Source organism: Tasmannia lanceolata, unplaced genomic scaffold (genome assembly GCF_043159265.1).
Source record: "Tasmannia lanceolata isolate RefF3 unplaced genomic scaffold, GAP_Taslan_0.1 ptg000008l, whole genome shotgun sequence".
Classification (NCBI taxonomy): Eukaryota; Viridiplantae; Streptophyta; class Magnoliopsida; order Canellales; family Winteraceae; genus Tasmannia; species Tasmannia lanceolata.
Genome location: NW_027518685.1, coordinates 19886303 through 19906331, shown reverse-complemented (window position 1 = coordinate 19906331; position 20029 = coordinate 19886303). Strand labels below are relative to the sequence as shown.

Below are 20029 nucleotides of genomic sequence, written 5' to 3'. Positions count from 1 at the left end.
TCAAATCATGTGAAAACTATATTGAAACAGAAAGTTATAAGATAAAGTAATATGAAGCACTAATCGGTTTCTATTATTTGCACATAAGGGACCTATATTTTTGGTATCCAATGATTTAACTTAAAGACAGAGAACAGATTTAACAAAAAATACCACAGCTTTTTTTTGGAACAAATCACAACCAATTATATTATTCGTTAATCTCTGAATAACCCAACTAAACGCAAACTGGCGGAGAGATTAACAATTGTGACTGAATCTGCCAAAAAAAAAGAAGAAAACCAAAATGGCAATCCCAAATCTCAAAAGACACCTCACTTAAAGAAACAAAACAATATCATCCCCAGTTTGAAGTAAATGGAAGAATAAGAAGATGAGAACTGACAATAGAAGTTATTTTGCAAGATTTTGGTATTGAAAATGGCATGCTTCTTAGGAGGAAGAAGTGAGTTTTATAGGAATATGGGTGAATGCTTGCAAGTAATAAGTAGACTGCAAAGAGGTATCACAGCTATAGGTCTCGGCTATCGGATTGAAACTCCGAAAAGTTGACTCAATAAACCCAAACTCCATGGAGAAAGCCCAATCTAGTTTACGAAAGTCACCAGAATTTGTTACTATCTTGGTAGAGTTAAAGTGTTCATAGTGAAGTACAACAACATTACATAGTATAAAAGAAAATATAAGAACATATCTATCCCTTAATCCTACCTACAAATTCAGTGGCATAAAATTGTATGGGGAATGTTGAAACTCACCCGCCACTTTAACGGTCTGATTGATGCTTTCGTTTTTTCTCACTATGATATGAATAAGGATTTGAAGTGAAGGCTATTTTGGTCTTTTGATGCATAAGACAATCCTAAGCCGTGCCCCCAAATCATCTCCATAGGACGATCCTAACCCTCCGCCGCAGGTTGGGGCCCAACAAATGAATGGGTTAGATCTTCAAACATGGTGGGCCCTATTGTATTTTTTTTTTTTAAAAAAGCATGTCTTAAATACCCCAGATTTTTCTTTCTCTTGTGCAAAAACCCCTAACTTTTCTCTCTCAAACAAACCCTAACCCATTCGTTTAAACTCCCTGAGAAGGCGTGAGACATGGAGGTGGGTGGATCAGATGCTGAGGGTCGAGAATACAGGAATGCGAAGGAGATGTGGAGAGAAGAGATTGGAGAAGGGGGAGAAAATAAGAAGGAATGGTATCAAAAGGGTGTAGGCTACTGGGAAGTAAGCAATGCTAAATGACCCACATTCCAAAGCCCTGTTATTTCGCGGTAAAATTTTCCAAATTCTCCTATAATTTTTCATCCTTTTGCAGGGAATCGAAGCTTCTGTAGATGGGGTTTTAGGGGGATATGGGCATGTTAATGACCCAGATGTGAAGGGTAGTGAGGCATTTCTCAAAGCCCTTTTGGCCAATCGCATTGGAGGAGTGAGACCAAATAATCTCGTGGCGCTCGGTACTCTTTCTATCTCTCTCGTCCTATTTTTTTTATGGATTTTGGTGATTTTCTCCTATTTGAACTTAGGTCTGAAATTTATACTAGAATAAGAATGCTAGCCAACTAAATACAGTTGAAAATCTGAGTTTATATAAGCCTAGTTTTAGTTATCTAACCATTACGCCTAATGCTCCAAAGCCATGGAATGCGTTAGGCTAGGCCCTTTAAACAAAATTTTGATTGTGGAAATCCCATCAAAATAGTGTATTTTTCCGATTCAATGTATTTTCAGTTTTGGCCCAAAATGACGCCAAATAATTTTGGCCGAAATTTAAAACTATGCTAAACAATTGGAGTGTTGAAATTGAAAGAACTCTGTAAGGATAGGTGAAATTTAAAACTATGCTAAACAATTGGAGTGTTGAAATTGAATGAACTCTGTAAGGATAGGTACCTAGACTCTAGGAGTTGATCAGACACCTCAATTGAGAGTTGCCCATTGGTGGACAATTATCCAATTTTCTTGTATTTGGTCCAATAATACACCTACACAATGAATTTGGATTAGCAGGCAGTGAGACTTGATAGGCTATCAATACACCATTTTAACTAAGGATTACAACATCAGTCACGTTTTATTTTGGACTATCTGAAATGTTGATAATTATATTTTCCATCTCACAATGGGATGGATGTATAATATTTGTGTTTTCCTATTTTTTTAGTTTCAATTATTGTTAGCTTGATATAGTTGATTAGATTTCAAGCAGTATTACTTTGGTGAATGGGTCTATTACTTATGGATATCTGGAACTAGTGCAGATTGTGGTTCTGGCATTGGGAGGGTCACCGGAAATCTTCTTTTAAGATATTTTAATGAGGTAAGGAGTGCTACCCAAATTTGTTTGTGCATTTCACTGTTTTTACTAGGTCATCACCATTGCTTGTTTTCTTGTTTCCCGGATCTCCTCCAACAGCTGAGTCCACAATCGCTGTCACCTTATCTTGTAACTGAACCACTTGCTCTATGTGGTCAATCTTCTAATGAGGATCGACTAGTCTTCTTAGATGGGATCGATTCTATGGTCGCCTCCCAAGATCAACTTGCTCTTATTCCAAACTGATGCAAGTTAGGGGCTATACTTTATAGCCTCTAACCTTGTGCAACAGAAGAAGAATAGTAATCACAAGCTTTGAACTTATATTCAACTCAAAACAAACCCAAGCACACAACTCAGTAAATGACAAGGGGTAAGGTATGATGTTGTCTCAACAAGGAAACAATAGAGAAAAGGCAATAAAACTTGTATAAACCTCAATTTTCGTAATGGTTACAGGACCAATCCAAAGACCCCATATATAGATCATATACTTTCTCTTTTATGATTCCAACACAATCCCAAAGGAAGGACTTCAAATCCTAGACACTTTCCAAGTCTAAAATAGGCCCAAATTGCTTCTATTTTAACTCAGATTCCACTTGCACTTATAACAATTAACTCTCGAAGAAAACTAACCCATATCTTCGCAAAAAGTTAAACTTTATATCTTAAATTGTTTCTAATTATAAACCAGCCTAATTCACCCTAATGTATCTCTATCAGAAAACCCCTTGCCTAACTCCAAATCCCTTCTGTAGAAAAATATAGCTTAGATATTTTCAATTGGGCCTGTGTATATTTCTATGGGATGTATTTTATGGAATGTTTTTTTTTTGTCTTTTTGGGTTATTCCTTTTTAATGCATTAAGTAGCTTAAGTGACTTAAATGTAAGGAGAGGGCCCACTTTTTGTCTTTTGTGCATTTTTGGGGTTTTGCATCTTGGGGATCTGTGTAGAAGAGATAACAACGTGTTTGCGGATTGTGGTTTTACACTACCACCCGAACAGTTTCCCCGCCATCTCTTTCTTCATCTTCTTTTGTTTCTCCTCCCTGTTCGTCTCTACCTCTCAACCATTGATTGATCATCTGTATTTTTCTTGGTTTTTTACCTCATGGTCTAGATTTATAACACCTTTAATACAAAATCAATTATGGTCAATAATTTCCAAAATACAACGGTAAAATATAAACAAATAAAGTAACCAATTTCTATAAAAAAATAGAAGAATAATTAGATAGAGATATTTTATAAGATTTTTAAAATTTATAGTTTATATAAATAGTGTTTTTAGTTCGTTTATAAAAAGTAATATACTTCGAATGCATAAATAATCTAGGTATGATAAGATATAAACTTCAAACAACCCCATTTCTCTCACAACGTGGACTTTATAGAACCCTATAAAAATATTTTGAAAATTCAAATTAATTCACCGCAATTTGTAAAACTTTCGCTCTTCAAAGCGCATCCCTCTCTAATTTTTGGTTGGAAGAACCAGTGGGTTTGTGCTACTTCAATGGGTTGAAAATCCTACCAACTTGTCTTCTGGTTTTGAATGAATTATTGTGGAGATTCCTTCCTCCGACTCAGGAATTTGGAGTAGATCTCTGTAACTTTCTTAACAAATCCTCTATATCTCTACTTCAAAAATTCTTGATCTTGTATTCTCCAAAGAAGCATGCCATCTTCTTGATACAAGTTCGCAGGATTATTTTGAACAACATATTTAAAAGCCTTATCTTCTTCGAGAAATCTATTATAAAACTTTGTTTCTTTTAGATCAGAATTATTGAAATCAAACGTGACATGAAAACTAAAGTGGCTCCTCCATCACCGTCATAGTCTTCATTCTCTTCCATACATTGAAGGCGGTGCAATTACCAATCCACGAACTCCTCACTTATGGACCACCGTCCTCTTGGGTGGCTCAAGCTTAACTTTGACGGGAGTAGTAATGCAAGGTTTCACAACCATTCAGAAAAAAAAGGTTTTAAATTTCAAGTTCGGTTTCGGTTTCGGTCGGCACATAAACGGAAACTTTTCGGTTTCGGTGGAAACTTTGGTGGAGATCTAGTTAAATCATGGAAACATATGCAAATGATGGTATTTTTTTATCTTTTAAAAAACATGTGTAAATGATGAAATTTTAAGATGAAACTTTGGGAAATGCTAGAATAAGTACAAATAGATACTTAGAAACTATCACATAAGTAAGAAAGTCATCCATAATGGCTTAATCACATCAAACACCTAGTGACATGCATTGTCGCATGTTTGGAACAATGAAGTCAATAAAGAAATACAATGTAATGAAGTATAAGAAAGTACAATGACAAGTCTCCCCTCTAAGGACTCTAACTCTACTCCCGACAATTTCGGTCGTATTTCGAGAATTTCGGTTGAATTTTGGTCAAATTTTGGGAATTTCATTCAAATTTTAGGAATTTCGGTCAAAATTTTGGAGAAATAATAACGTAAAAGGAAATCATGTAGATTTCGTTTCGGTGGAGATGGAAATGCTAACATTTCGGGGAAATTTAAAACCATAGTACCATACAATAAAGTGAATATTTTCAATGCAGCCTAAGTAAGGAAGGTGGGTTTCAACGGTGTCATCTCGGATGCTAGTTGTAATATTTTTGCCTTTGTACGTCCTTGCAATGGAGCTCATGCTATCGAAGAGGAGGTTTTGGCTATCGATCATGTTAGTGCTCTTGAAGCATAGAAACATCCAAAGTTGTGGATTGAAGGCAACATGCTAAACATGATTCGATAGCTTAACAAGAAGACTTCTCTTTCTCTACCACCACCAGACCTCTACTAGTCCTACCATCTCAAGTATTCCTACAGTCACTACGAGTGCCACAACCTGCACCCCTAATCACAATCAAGGCGGAATGATAATCATTGTTGTCTTCAGAGTTAGACAAGGACACTCTCCGAAGAGGAGCAAACACCTCAGTCAGAGATGGGATTTCGTTTATGCGAAGAATTTGTGCTCTAACTGGTTCATACTCAAACTTTGACCCAGAGAGCAACTTAGCAACTGTAAACTCTTCATGGTGTTGACTCTACAGTTCCAGATAAATAGTAAGGACAAGGCATAAGTTCAGCTCATCCCTCATCTCATGCAATGTTGAGTAGTATTCTTCCAAGGTTTTATCTCACGGTGTTTTCATCATTTTTGAAAAGCGATCCATGATATTTGTGTTGTCAAACGGCAACTTCACAGCAACATGTGACTCATCTAGTGTAAGTGTAACTAGCAATTCCCAAATTTTGCATTACTTCTGATTGTAAACTCCATCAAACAAAGCGTCCATCCGTTTCCCATCGTTTCTACTTCTACGGTCCCGTGGCTATCATACTTTCATGAGGGAAGGCATCCTTCAAGGGGCTGCAGGGTGCTTGGCTATGACCCTACCTTTGATAGACTTTTGGGTGAGAGAAGTTATGTCTAACTCATATAATGTGACTCTGTCCTTGGTCCCAATGACTAATATCTCAAAATTTCCTTTTCATTCGCTGCTTTATGGTTTGAAATGTAGCACTTAATTCCTATTTACTCTGACAACTCCATGTCAAATGTACTACACTTGGATTCAGGTTGATCTTGTTGAGCCAGTATCACATTTTTTGGAGGCTGCCCGTGAAAAGCTTGCTCCTGAGAAATGTATAACAAACATGCACAGGGCTGTCAATTTTTATTGTGTCCCCTTGCAGGTAATTTAATATCCCTGACCTATCATTCTAAATGTGAAAGAACTTCAATTCAAACATTGTTTCTATCGCCTTTTTTTCATTATTGAAGTAACGGTGAACTTCAGGTGCTTTATTGTGACAGGAGTTCACTCCAGAAGTAGGAAGATATGATGTTATATGGGTCCAATGGTGTATAGGGCATCTTGCAGATGATGACTTTGTAGCTTTCTTTAAGCGGGCAAAGGTGAATAAATTTGATATACTTGATTTAATGAGTCAATATCAATTTTTACGTATGATGAAAAATGTCTGCACTTACCCACACTGAGTTTGCCCATATTTACTCATTTTGTTCTTCTTTCTTCTATTTTGTTGAAATGTTCTTTTATGAAGAACTGTTAAAATTGGAAAATTCATCGAGGTGATTTCCACAAAATAATTTAAGTTTGGAAAAAATTTCATGTTACTTTGATTTGTATGAAGTTTCTAGGTTTAGTGGAACTGCCGGTTTGTATGCTGATGTTGAGTATTTGGGGCTCTGAAGCTCCATCATTGAAAATCACTTGAAATATTCGACATTTATTTATGTTCTATCTTTCAACTATCTAGTTATATGCTATGATTTAGCCGACACTTTTAATTTATTGTTGATGTACTTGTCGTGCCGTGTTCGACACGACATGCATGTCTCCACACGTGTCGACACTCCTTTCGACACTTTTAAATGTAATGCTAGAAGTTCAGCCTTAATGTGGGCATGTTGACACGTTCTGGTACCATGCCGAGCGTGACATTCTTACTATTGAATATCATGTTTACTATTGAATATCATGTTTACCTCTTTTATTATTAACTCTTCTTTTAGGTCTTCTTTAGCTAATATTTTCTGTTATATACCCTCCCCTAGACCTAAATCCCTAAAGCAAATTCTTATTTCAATATTTATTGTATCCTATTGGCCTTCCTGTCTTACTGCATGTTGGAGACAGAAGAGAATAGATTAAATTGATGAATGCGTTGTTATTTGATCATCTCATGTTTGTATTAGATTGTGGTTGATTAATCCTAAGATTTATTAGGTTGTAAAATGAATACCATATTTAAATTGTTCCAAATTATGATAATAATTAGTAATTTTCTATGTGCATAAGTGTATGAGCATGTCACCATTTCTAGATTTTTATGAATTGCCATGTCAGGCACCTCATATCCATGTTGAAACCTGACACACGAATTCGTGTCCATAAGTCATGATTACATATACATTTTGTTTTAGTTGTGTCCCCGTTTCTAAATTTGGAGGGTTTGCTGTGTCCGACATTCGTGTTCGTGTCCAGAAATCATAGGTTATATGTATGCCTTTTCTCTTTTGTTGGCTGGATGGGCTATGATTAAGGGAGGCATAGAGCAAATGCTAGAGGGTCATTGATGCGAGTAAAAGGCTGGTAATTAAATTACATCCATGAACTCACGATTAATAACATGATTAATTTTGTCTGTGGAAACTTCAGAGTTTTAATATATTTCAGAAGAAATTCTGCCCCTAAAAATCCATAAATATCTAAAATCAATAATTTATGCTTCCCCATGGATTTTGATTCAACATTATAGCACATGATCTATCGATCTAGGTGTTAGATCTGAAGAGTTGCCTCTAAAATAAAGGGTTTGCTCAATATATCATAGAACTTTGAACTTTTAGAACAATCCCACACCCACACAGACACACACACACGGACACATCTTTTCGTAATCAGTGTGTGATGCCAATCTGCAAAAGTTTCAAAGCTCTTTTTTTCTGGTAGCCGGCAAGTTAAGTTATTAATTGAATTAGAATACCATTTCCCTTTTCTTTTCCATTTGTTTGTGGACCTGGTCATCTTCCCTTTATCTTTTATTCTTCCTTGATTTCTTAGCTTTCTAATTCTTAATGTGTCTGTTGTTTTCTTTATGAAATATTCTGCTACATTGATGCTACTTAACATGTTATTATGTGCTGTTTGGTGCTAATAAATACTTGCTGCTCAGGCTGGCCTCAAGCCCCATGGATTTTTTGTCCTCAAGGAGAACGTTGCAAAAGACGGTTAGACCATCTCTCTGTTTTTTAATGGAAGCCTCCCCCGCCCCCTTCTCTCTCTCTCTCATATGAATTGACTTTAAAAATATTTTAGTGCTGATAAGAAAGGGATATCCATAATCATTTTTCCAATCAGATCTTGGAAACCTTGCAAAGAGAAATTTGAATCAGATCACAACTGTAAAAAGAGAAGAAATTTGCACCAGATCACAATATAGCAGAAAGGATCAGCTGAAACAGAAAAGAGACAGTAGACTGATCTAAACCCTAAAAAACAGCCATGTATGCTCCCTAAACAACCTTACAAACATTCTCTTAATCTTAGCCATTGATTTTTACACTGTTCTTAACTTCCAAACATAATTTAAGTACATTTTTCTAAATATATATGAACGCTACGTATTTTAAGGCAGGGCCCACTCAGAACCCAACTAAGCGAGTTCTAAAAAATAAATAAATAATCCTAAAATTCACCATAAATAGATACCTGTAGACTTCTTTGTTTGCAAGATAAACCATGTTCTCAAAGTTTTTCTTTCTATGTATATTTGAGGGCTTGTGGATGTCGTGGGGCGTGGGCAAGGTTTTAAATCTCGCTTTCGGTTTCGGTCACCGAGGAAATGGAAATGTTTTGGTTTCGGTTGGAAATTAGTAAAAATCTTATAAAATCATAGAAACTTGTGGAAACATATTCAAATGATAGAATTTTAAGTTGAAACTTCAGGAAATGATAGAATAAACAAAGATTCACACTTAGAAATCATCGTGTAAGTAAGACGACCATCCTTAATGGTTTAATAACATCGAACACCTAGTGACATATGTTGTCGCACATTTTTGATAAATCACTACATACGAAATTTCACATATAATTCATATATATATGTATACCTAGCACATACACTACCTTTCGCATGCAATTTTTATAAATATACTTATGTAATACAGATTGATATAGTCTACCATTAATGCGCTTATGATTTTGGTTTCAGTATGCGTTTCGGTTTCAATATTGTTGGAGAGGATGGAAATGGAAACATTTTGGTTGTTTTGTGTTGGTTTCTATGGAAATTTAAAACCGGAGGCGCAGGTATGAGTATGGGTGTGCATGTGCATGTGCACGTGTGTGTGCATGTGTGTGTCGTGATGGTGGATAGAGGCAACACTTTTTTGAAAGATATGCTTTACTAAGAAGAGATAAAACAGGAAGTCACGACAAGGGTGGAGATTGCTCAAATCAAAAGTTTCTCTACCAATTGTCTCTCAACACATGAAAAAATTGAGCATCTAAATCTCTACAAATATAAAAAAAATTCATTCAAAATATTAGCTAATCTCCACAGTTCGTGATGGGGACCATCGTAGGGCTCTTATTCTAATTTTTAAGTGTCGTTTTGGTGTTTTGAGTCCATCATGTTATAGAGGGGTACCGCGATCTTTTCCCATCAAAATCACTTTGACTCTTTAGGTTATGAGTGTTTTAAATAAGCCTCATATATGTAATGCAAAAATTGAAGTCTTGAAGTTTTAGAGGGTATCTTAGTCCAAAAGTGGGTTCTTTTGTTTTGGGTTTTTGAACTTTCTAGTCTCTCTCTTTTCTTATATATATGTAGCCTTAGGCCACTTTAATGCTATGCAATGGAATGAATAAAGATTTGAAGTTTCTCTCTCTTGCGTGGATGTAATGCCTTTTGAAGTGTGATGCACCGATGCTTCATATTAGGCCTTTTTTCTATCCCTAAACTTATCTCTCTTACTTTATCCTTTTCTCTTTTCTCCCTTCACTTTCTCACCCTTTACGCTTGGGGGGTTTATAAACCGCTTTCCTTTCTACTTCTATCTTTCTTATTTTTCTTGATCTTGATCTTTATTGCTTCTCTTGATCTCAATCTCTTTTCTTAATCTTGATTACTCTTCTTGATCGTGATTCCCTATTCTTTGTCTCTTTTGTCTTGGCTGTCATGGATCTACATCAATTTGGCATCATCAGAGCCTAGGTTCAAATGACTACTTGGGATAGAAGGAATATGATGGGAAGATCCCAACTCATGGATCGTAATCAACACACTATGAGGATTAGAGAGATACCAAGATTTTATGGATTTAATGAACGAGAATGTCTTAATTGGGCACAAGAGTAAGAGACATTTATGTCAGCCTAATCCGGGCGATGACCAAATGATTTGCATTACCCGGACAACTTTTGTTGGGCATGTCTTAGAGTGGTGGCTAACATTGAAGTAGAAACGATGCGTAATAGGAAAACCAGCTGTTATTCATTGGTGTGACATGAGAGATCTATTTTTGAAAAGTTTGTGCTGACGACTGCTCAAGAATGTAAAATAGTACGAGCTAGAATGATTCAAGAGGAGAAAACCAAGAAAGCCAAAGCTTATGTGATGAAATTATCTACTTGTTTGAGGATCCAAAAAACATGATGAATGTATCGGGCCAAGCAAGTGTACAAGAGACAAGTCACTTCAGCCAATCCAGATCCAGTCTTGTGTGCGAGAATTGATGACGCAAAAAGTGATTGACGTCGTACAAAATTTCAGAGGTGGTAACCTCTTTACTATTTGTAAGGAGTGCAACTTACACACACCGTGCGCATACATGCACTTCTGTACAAGGTTTTAAATTTCGATTTCAGTTTTAGGTTCAGTTAGCACGGAAACGAAAACATTTCAGTTTCGATGGAAATCTTGTAAAATCATGGAAATGTACCGAAACATATGCAAATGATGGAATTTTTTAATCGTTTAACGATGTATATGCAAATGATGACATTTAAGATGAAACTTTGGGAAATGCTAGAATAAGCACAAATACATACTTAGAAACCATAACATAAGACCATCCATATTGGCTTAATCACATCGAACACTTAGTGACATGTGTTATCACACATGTCTAGACCAGTAAAATCAGTAAAGTACAATGTATTGAAGTATATGAAAGTACAACGATGAGTCACGTGTCTAAGGACCCCAACTCTATGTCATCCCATGCATAAGATACGCAGTTCAATGATGTTGCTTATCAACTAACATTCTTTATATTAATGAAATGAAATAAAATGCAAAAAATAACAAATTTCGGGAATTTCGGTTGAATGTTGGAAATTTTGGTCCAATTTCGGGAATTTCAGTGAAATAATGACCTGAAAGTAAATCATGTAGATTTTGTTCTGGTGAGGATGGAGTCATTTCGGGGAAATTTTGGGGAAATTTAAAACCATGCTTCTATACATTGATATTGCTATAGCTAGGGTGAGAAATATAGATGCTCATGCTTTAACAGCTAACATCTGGATTTACTTAAATATGTAATATTGAATCATTATTAAATTGTCATAGGAAATGGGAAACTCAAAAAAATGTGCCTAGTTCTGTACCAACTGCATTTTGCCTTTTGGAGTGACAAAAACATGTTTCTCAATCAATATGTTCCAAACAAATATATGGTTCACTCCTTGAATTTTGAAAATGGTGTTACTGATTTCAGCTGCATCAGCTCGCCTTTTTAACTCACTTTTTTTTGTCAACTAAATCAAGAATTTTGTGTTGCGTGTGGCAGTTCGTGGTGTATATCTTTTGAGCTGTAGAATGTAGGCAGTCAAGAGTAAGAATCTGTTAGTTATGGATGGTTGTTGATGTGGCTAATCAGGAAATGACTAAAATAGCCACCTGAAAAACTGGTCATGATTTTGTTAAACGTTCTTTTCTGTATGAGCAGAAAATTCTTAGAGTTCTACTTGATATTTTGGAATTTTGTGAAAAGCCGATTTTGTTCTTAATAGTCCTAAGTTGTAATAGTACTCCATTCATATCGAGAAAATAAACGAACCATGATCAGCATTGAGAAGTTGCACTCTGAAGTATTGCTAAATGACTGCATGTTTACAGGATTTCTGCTGGATAAAGAGGATAAGAGCATCACCAGATGTGATTTATATTTCAAGGAGCTCTTCAACCAGTGTGGACTGCATCTCTTACAGACAAAGGTTTGTTTAGATTATTAAATTATGGGAAATAATCTGAAAAAGAGGTTGTCAAAATGCATCCTTGAAAAAATGGCAAATATAGAGAGGGCTGTCAAGGGACATCCGTGTTTTCCCATTGACACTCTTAAATTATAGGCCTTGTTTTTCAACCTGGAGGTCGTATGTTCAATCCCAGCTTACCTATCTTAAAAAAGAAGGAAGCTACTCATCAAAAAAAGAAGAAGAAGAAGGAAGCTACTGATATTGCCATTGCCATGTTTTGATAATTGCACCAACTCACCTTGTCTTTTTAGGGCTTTTTGGGAGTTGTAACAACCTTTTCCAGCTGGTTAAATAATAAAGACAAGGTGAGTTAGTGCAATTATTAAAACATGGCATTGCCAATATCAGTAACCTAAAAGTATTGGCTTTTAGCCAATGTCCATTGCTAATCAGATGGAAATCAGTAGGATTCATGCAATACTTAAAATCATGAATACAAGTATTTACTTCTTTTGAGATTTCAAGTTCATACTTTCAATTAATGTTCCCAACTCCCTTGATCATCAACTTGTTTTAGTTGGCCTGAGCCAACTCGTTTCACTTTGGCTGAGTTTTCGTTCGAGTCTGAGTTTTGCCCTATCCAGTCGATACGAAACTCTTTTCATTAGGTCAGGTTAGTGAAAAATCGACCGTATCAATGATTGACTCAACCTATTTGACCTTGCCTTGAGATCTCGTATGAGTCCAAATTTTTAAACACTGATTTCAAGCTCATTTTTTTTTTTTTTTCTTTTTTTGAAATAATTTTTGTGATTCTGTTTTCCTTCTTTCCTTGAATTTTCACTTCCATGTTTGCTTCAGGTTCAGAGGGGGTTGCCTAAGGAATTATTTGCTGTGCGAATGTATGCATTGGTTACTAATACACCAAAGACCAAAATCCGGATGCAATCCAATAGCCCTGCTATCATCAAATAATGAATTTTTTTGATGAAAATTTGGGACTTTCAACACAAGCAAAGGCCCAGACTATATGTAGCTCTCTATTGAAAAATCTTACTTTTACACCCATCTGGTAAGGCTATGTTTGGACATATATTTATTTCTAATTGATGCATACCCAAATTGGTATCCATAATTTTAGCGATTTCAGATAACTGCGTGAGTTGGATATTTGATAAATTTACTTAAATTTGCAAAAAAATTTAGGGAAATGGTATCCACATCAGAGGTAAGTCCTTTCTTATCCCTCGGTTATGCTTCAAGAGTCGAAAGTGAGTAAATCATTCTTTGCAGTTTTATTACTAGACATGTACTAAGGAAAACAATCACAGGGTCAATGATGGAGGAACACTATGCAAAATAGTGAATACTAGCATGCAATCAGGGATAGGGTTCCCTACAACCATGGTTTAAAATTTGGACCGAAATCCAAAATTTCGGGAAACCAAAAATTTCCGAAATTCATTTTTTCGCCATTTAATTTCCGATTTCGGTCCGAAATTTCGGTTTTTTGTGGGGTCTGAAACGGTTACCGAAACCGAAATTTTAAACCTTGCCTACAACCGCAGACTCTTTTGTCATAATTATTATTTTATTAAAATGATTAATAACAGAATTAGATTACTCCGTACAAGTGGGCATTGAACCTCTTTAATAGAAGTTGAATGTAGGTGTTTGAACTTTGAATGGCCATCATATGCTTGGGTTACGACATCCAATATTTCTTAGCTGCCTTAAGACCTTCATACTAAACCTCTAGGTTGGGATCCATGAAGTTTGACATGATCGTCTGAGTTGTTTTATCATTCTCTTAAGAATTTTTCGTAGGCTCTGTGAGTACTTGCTCCAGCATTAGTAGGTTGTCCAATGGGCATCGAAAGATCACGTCCATACTTAACCTTATCTTGAAAGAACATGTGTCTAATCCTTCCCTTCAATTGGTGGTGGGAGAGACGCAACTATTTCTCCCATCGAAAGATCACGTCCATACTTAACCTTATCTTGAAAGAACATGTGTCTAATCCTTCCCTTCAATTGGTGGTGGGAGAGACGCAACTATTTCTCCTAAAGACTAGGCTGACCATAGCACAACACCCCATATTACTATCAATGGTAGCGCAAAGCCCCCTTACTAAGGGGCGAATGGATATAAGGTGTTGCATTCGTACCCAGATTTTTCCACCATGATGCGCATATCGTGTCATTGCTTGTCGCCCTACTTCTATTTGTCTAGATGTGATCCAAGCGGGTTTCAAGTGCCAGAAGAGCGTATCTACCGAAACAAATATGATTGCCTCGATAAGATATTCCTTTCATTCTTCCTCTATGTTGTTTACTGGTTCTTTTGGGGTTTTGGGGTTATAGTTGATGGTTGTTCTCAATCCAATCTCTACTGCAGAACCAGACTTTGCCTTGGGGCGGGCTGTCAAGCCCTTTCTAGCCCACGGGTGGTTCTGGTCCCATAAGCCAACAATCGCCCCTCCCAGAAATTACCCCGGGGAGTCTCGAACTTGAGACCTTGCTTTGATATCACTTGTAGGAACGTTAGCACAACCAAGTTTCCCAAAACCAATTGGTGATGGGAGAGGTGTAACTAATTCCATTAAAGTCTAGGTTAACCACAGCACAACATTCCGTACTGCTATCAACGGCAGTGTAGAACCCCCTTACTAAGTGGGGTATGAACATAAGGTGCCAGACACCTCATGGGCCCGAGTGCCCGACCTAGGCCGGGCTGTCAAGCCCCTTTTTGAGCCCACAGGAGGTTCTTCCAAAGAGGTAAAATCTTACCTCAACTAAATGCCACCTTTCTAGCTCTCTTGCCCAAAACCCCTGATGCTAGCTCCCCAGAGAAATACAGGCCCATATCTCTCTGCAATTTCTTGTACAAAGTCATCACTAAACTCCTGGCAAATAGACTTAAACCCATTATGGATAGCCTCATTAGCCCTTTCCAGTCAGCATTCATTAAAGGTAGGAGTATCCAGGATAACATTCTCCTAGCTCATGATTTATGTCATAATTTCCACAGAAATAACTCAAAAAAAGCAATGTGTATTAAATTAGACCTCAAAAAAGCTTTTGATAGTGTCAACAGATCCACCCTGATTTTCTTCATGCAAAAAATGGGCTTCCCAGAAATTTGGTGCCGGTGGGTGCATGAATGCATTTCTACTCCCTCCTTTTCTGTCCTAGTCAATGGGTCTCCCCGTGGATTCTTTCAGTCTTCAAATGGCCTCAGGCAGGGTGATCCCTTATCCCCCCTGCTCTTCAGTTTGTAATGGAAATGTTATCTTGTCTTCTATCCTCCTTCCAAGCCCAAGGCCTAATTTCCTCCCCCTTCTCTAAAGGAGATTTAACCATTTGCCACACCCTATTTGCTGATGATGTTATGATTTATGCAGAGCCTAACATCACTTCAGCTGCAGGGATCATAAAATGCTTAGAGTCATTCAAGATTTGCTCGGGCCTTGAATTTAATCCTGGCAAAAGTGAGGTCTTCTTTGCAGGCATCCAAAACAGCAGCAAGAGAGCTATTTGCAACATTCTTAAGATCGAAGAAGGAAAGCTCCCAATAAAATACTTGGGTCTTCCCCTAATCACTGCAAGGCTCACCTCTAGAGATTGCCAGCCTATCTTGGACAAGATCAAACAAAGGATCTCTTCGTGGTCAAACTGCCACCTTTCTAGAGCTGGTAGAGTGGAGTTGGTTAAATCCGTTCTCAGCACTTATCAAATTTATTGGTCTGCAGCGTTTCATATCCCCAAAGCAACTCTCAATAATATTGAGAAAATCCTTCGGAACTTTATCTGGGCAGGCTCTAATCTTGAGAAATCTCATCACCTAGTATCTTGGAACACAATCTGTAGCCCCAAATCTGAAGGAGGCTTAGGGATCAGAAAGGTATCAGATTTGAATCTGGCCGCCCAGATCAAACAACTTTGGCACATCCTTACCAAGAGAAACTCTCCCTGGGTTACCTGGTTTGATCGGAAATACATCAGAGGAAGAAGTTTATGGACCCTCCCCATGCCTGCATCCCCATCCTGGGCAACAAAAAGCATTATAAAATCTCGTGACATGGCCAGTAAGCATGTCTGCTTCATTGTCGGAACTCAGACCCCTCTGCAATTTTGGACAGATCCTTGGCATCCAAATGGTCCCCTCTCTGCCCAGTCTTCCATTACGACTTCCTTCATTCCCCAGAAAGCTTCTATTGATGAGGCTAAATTTCAGGGTGGGTGGGATTTGATTCAAGTGCTTCCTCATCTTCAAGAGCTTAAGCAGATCATCAATTCAGGTCTTTCACAGAAGCTGCTAATTCTAACCCGATTTGGAAGCCGGAATCTGATGGCAAATTCAGGCTACGTAGTGCTTGGAACGCTGTTAGATCTCCTAATCCTAAACCTCCTTGGGTATCATCAGTCTAGTTCGCCGGTCACACTCCGAAGTTCAGTATCACAGCATGGCAAGCTCTTCAGGACAAAGTGAGTACCAGAGATAACCTTCATTTCTTCGGCCCCAACCATGATCGCTCCTGCCTTCTCTGCAATTCTGCTTCCGAAAGTGTCAACCACATTTTCTTCAACTGCTCTTACTCGGCATGGATATGGCGCTTAATTCTCCGTCGCATCTCAAATAGAAGAAAGCAAAAAAAATTCCTATCTGACGAGGAAAACTGGATTAGGAGCAAATTCAAGAAAAAATGGCAGACCTACACCCTTGTCCGCACACTTCTCACTGCTTCAATCTACTTGCTCTGGCAGGAAAGGAACTCGAGACTATTTCAAAAAAAAAAAAACCCATAAAATGTTCCTTCTAAGTAGAATTATCACTGCAACGAGATCTCGTATTTTGGCCCTCAAGCTGGAAGATGAAGACTCTGCAGAAAACCAAAGAATTTCCAACAACTTTAATCTTCCCCTGTTCAGTAAAGCCACTGAACCAAAATTCTGTCATTGGGAACCTCCTGCTGCCTTTGAGATCAAGTTGAATCCGGACGCCTCCTTGGCTAGTGATACCGCCTTGATTGGAGGCCTTCTCCGAGACCACAAGGGTGCAATCCTTTCTCTCTTCTCTATTAACTGCAATCCTCACCCAATCCAAGAATTAGAAATTGAAGCCATCCATCATGGAATCAAATTAGCCGCGAAGCACCAAGTTAAGAGGCTGTGGATAGAATCTGATTCGCTCATCGCTGTTATGGCCGTAAACCTGCTTTGGCCGTGCCCATGGCGGAAAATCCCAACGCTCGAATCAATTAGATCCATGCTCAACTCTTTTGAGAGCTGGAAGCTGACCCACATTTGGCGTGAAGGAAATAGAGCAGCTGACTTCTTATCCAAACCCAACTATATCTGTAAAGGAGACTCAATTTCTCTTGATTTGGTTCCAGAGGAACTTGCAAATATTGTTTCCGATGATGTTTCCGGAATGATTTATCCTAGATTGTAATATTTCTTTTTTCTTTTTTCTAATATAGCTGGTGGGGGTCTGCCTAACCCCAAATTACCGATCAAAAAAAAAAAAAAAGGAGGTTCTAGCCCCCATAAACCAACATCCATATATAAAATAAATGTTCCATTCAAATGTTTGGTTTTTTGAAAAGTAAGAGGAGCCCTTTTTATTGTTTTTTGAAAAAAAAAGGGTAATAGAAACCCTTTTTTATTTCCTAAAAAGTATGATGCCTTTTAGTTTTTGAATTTGTTGGGTACGCTCCTATGAGATTTTATCCAAAATGTAGCTCCTATGAGATTTTATAAAATGGAGCCCCCTGAGATATAGTATAGTAGTGTAGGAAATGAATAAAAAATAAACGAAAAATGAGAAGGGACAAAACTTAGAACAAATATTGGATATGGATCTTTCAGGTTTTGTTCACTACGGGAGCTTTTCTACGCAAGGTTGTAGACACCCCATTTTGTACTCTCATGACCGTATGCGGTCTAGTACTCAGATGAGGAGGACTTCCTGGTTGAAACGCTTTGATCTTCGAAAGGCATCCTCGAATACCGATCCTTCAAAACCTAGACCCATCCAAAAAAAAACTTAGACCAAAGTCCCCCTCCTGAATCAGTAGACTAGACCAACCATACACTGCCCGCACGGCTAGCCTCCTGACCGGTAAGACACCACCCTACAACCAATCACTGGTTGACAGTTCAATCCTCATAGCAACCGGCCTAAGCCCATGCCAGAAAAGCTACACATACGACCGGCCTAACCCCCTGTCCGGCCGGACACCCCCTCAAAATTACAAACTCTACGCTTCTCCTCAGCTATAAATAGGGACACACTAGGAAAAGAAAGAAAGAAAAAGGGAAATAGAAAGACCCCCACCTAGAGACACATAGAAAGGAAAAAAACATATAGGCTCTGTTTGGTTGCAAAAAAACATGGAAGACGGCTGAGCATTTTTAGGAATATGAAACACCAAATGTTGTTTGGTTGTCAAATTTTAGCTCAAATTCTATTGGACTACTAGACATGGAGGAGACATCATTATTAGCTTTTCGCATAGGTGGCGCCTATGTTGCGGGATTGTCCTCTCTCCTAATTTTCCAATGCAAAACCATAGGAATTCTTATTGGAGGGAGAGCTAGAAAGAGAGAGAAAGACCTCCGATCACGTGCCACCTGGGATCACCATAGCCTCCCCTTGAACATAAATTCCAGCCTCTCCCCCCCCCCCCCCCCCCCCCCCCCCCACCACACCTCCAACTCCAACCCATCCTATCCTCGAGGATCAACACAACCAACCCAAGTAGTCCCGTATCTCCAATCGCATCCTTCTTAGGATCTTTCTCGTGGCTTATTATTTGAGGAGCACAACCAAACCAACTCCATCTCTAGTAGGTATATATTCTCGCATTTCCGTTAATCATTCATGCATCCTTGTGATTTTATCAGCAACAGAAAGGGAATGCCGAGTTGAACTGACACTCTAGGGTCTGCCTATCTATTTTATCTTGTTTTGCCTGACTCTATTGACCCAGGAAAGCTCGTCCCAACCTTAAATGAGACTGGGGCTCTATTTCTTTCTTAGCCCGGGATTTGAATTCGAATCATTCATATTCATATTTATATTCATATTCATATTCAGTATCTGAACCGGTTGATTTTGTTGAGTCAGTGGATGAGCCAGAAGTTGGTGAGGCCTTATTAGTAAGGGGAGTCAGTTGGTTTAGTGACTCATGATCCTGAGCTAGAGTAGCATCACTAGCACTGACCCATTTGGGACCGTCCGACCAGGAATCAAGCCACCAAGAGCAGTGGGCGAATTCGGTCCCGAGAAGAGATGGCTCCTTGTCTGCCCAGGCACATCCCTATACGATAACTGATAAGGCTCGGGCGGACCACCCCTCAAGAACAAACCTTTTTATATAGTCTCCCGCACGCAGGAATGAAAGAAATGGATGTCACGCCATTTTTTTAAGCATCCATTTTGCCTTTGATAGCCATCTGAATCACACCTTCATTTTCCTAGTAAAAACTACCCCTCCTTATGATAGCGAAATTCTTTTTGTTCTTAAAATGACAAAACTACCCCTCCTTATGACATGTGGCGTGTAGGGATTTGCTCGGTTCCACTCTCTGTTAGCAGCTGGGTTTCTGTGAGTGTGGACCAAATTCTTTTTTTTTTTTGCTTTTCCTTAAAATTACAGAACTACTCCCTATGCAATGTGGCGTCTATGTATTTGCTAGGTTCATTTGGGTGGGCCCAATATCAACGGGCCGAGACAGAGGCTGAGGTCTCTTAGTCTTCAGCCCACGATAGATACACGTGGCATTATCCACGTTGTAGATATACATTGAAGACCAAAATTCACGGTAGACAAGTAATAGTGAGTGTTGTACTCTAGTGTAGCTCTAGAAAGAGATAAAAGAACAAAGACTTTTCTGCATCTTCTCTATAGCCCACTGGACTTATACAAGGC

General features: G+C 38.2%; 2 protein-coding genes across 3 annotated transcripts; both read left to right on the top strand.

The window, feature by feature from the left end:
• Nucleotides 1-1013: 1013 nt before the first annotated feature.
• LOC143884710 (alpha amino-terminal protein methyltransferase) lies at nucleotides 1014-13246 on the top strand. 2 transcript variants are annotated; one of them, XM_077388442.1, is made up of 8 exons: nucleotides 1014-1230; nucleotides 1322-1463; nucleotides 2268-2326; nucleotides 5935-6051; nucleotides 6173-6274; nucleotides 8059-8113; nucleotides 12013-12110; nucleotides 12954-13246. In XM_077388442.1, the coding sequence occupies exons 1-8, from the start codon at nucleotides 1102-1104 to the stop codon at nucleotides 13065-13067; spliced, it is 816 nt and encodes a 271-aa protein (XP_077244557.1). In that variant the 5' UTR covers nucleotides 1014-1101; the 3' UTR covers nucleotides 13068-13246. The 2 variants fall into 2 exon arrangements, with proteins under 2 accessions (XP_077244557.1, XP_077244558.1); XM_077388443.1 differs by lacking the exon at nucleotides 8059-8113.
• A 2126-nt stretch (nucleotides 13247-15372) lies between these two features.
• LOC143882797 (uncharacterized) lies at nucleotides 15373-16584 on the top strand. The gene has a single exon (XM_077386211.1). The coding sequence runs from the start codon at nucleotides 15373-15375 to the stop codon at nucleotides 16582-16584; it is 1212 nt and encodes a 403-aa protein (XP_077242326.1).
• The last annotated feature ends 3445 nt before the right edge of the window (nucleotides 16585-20029 follow it).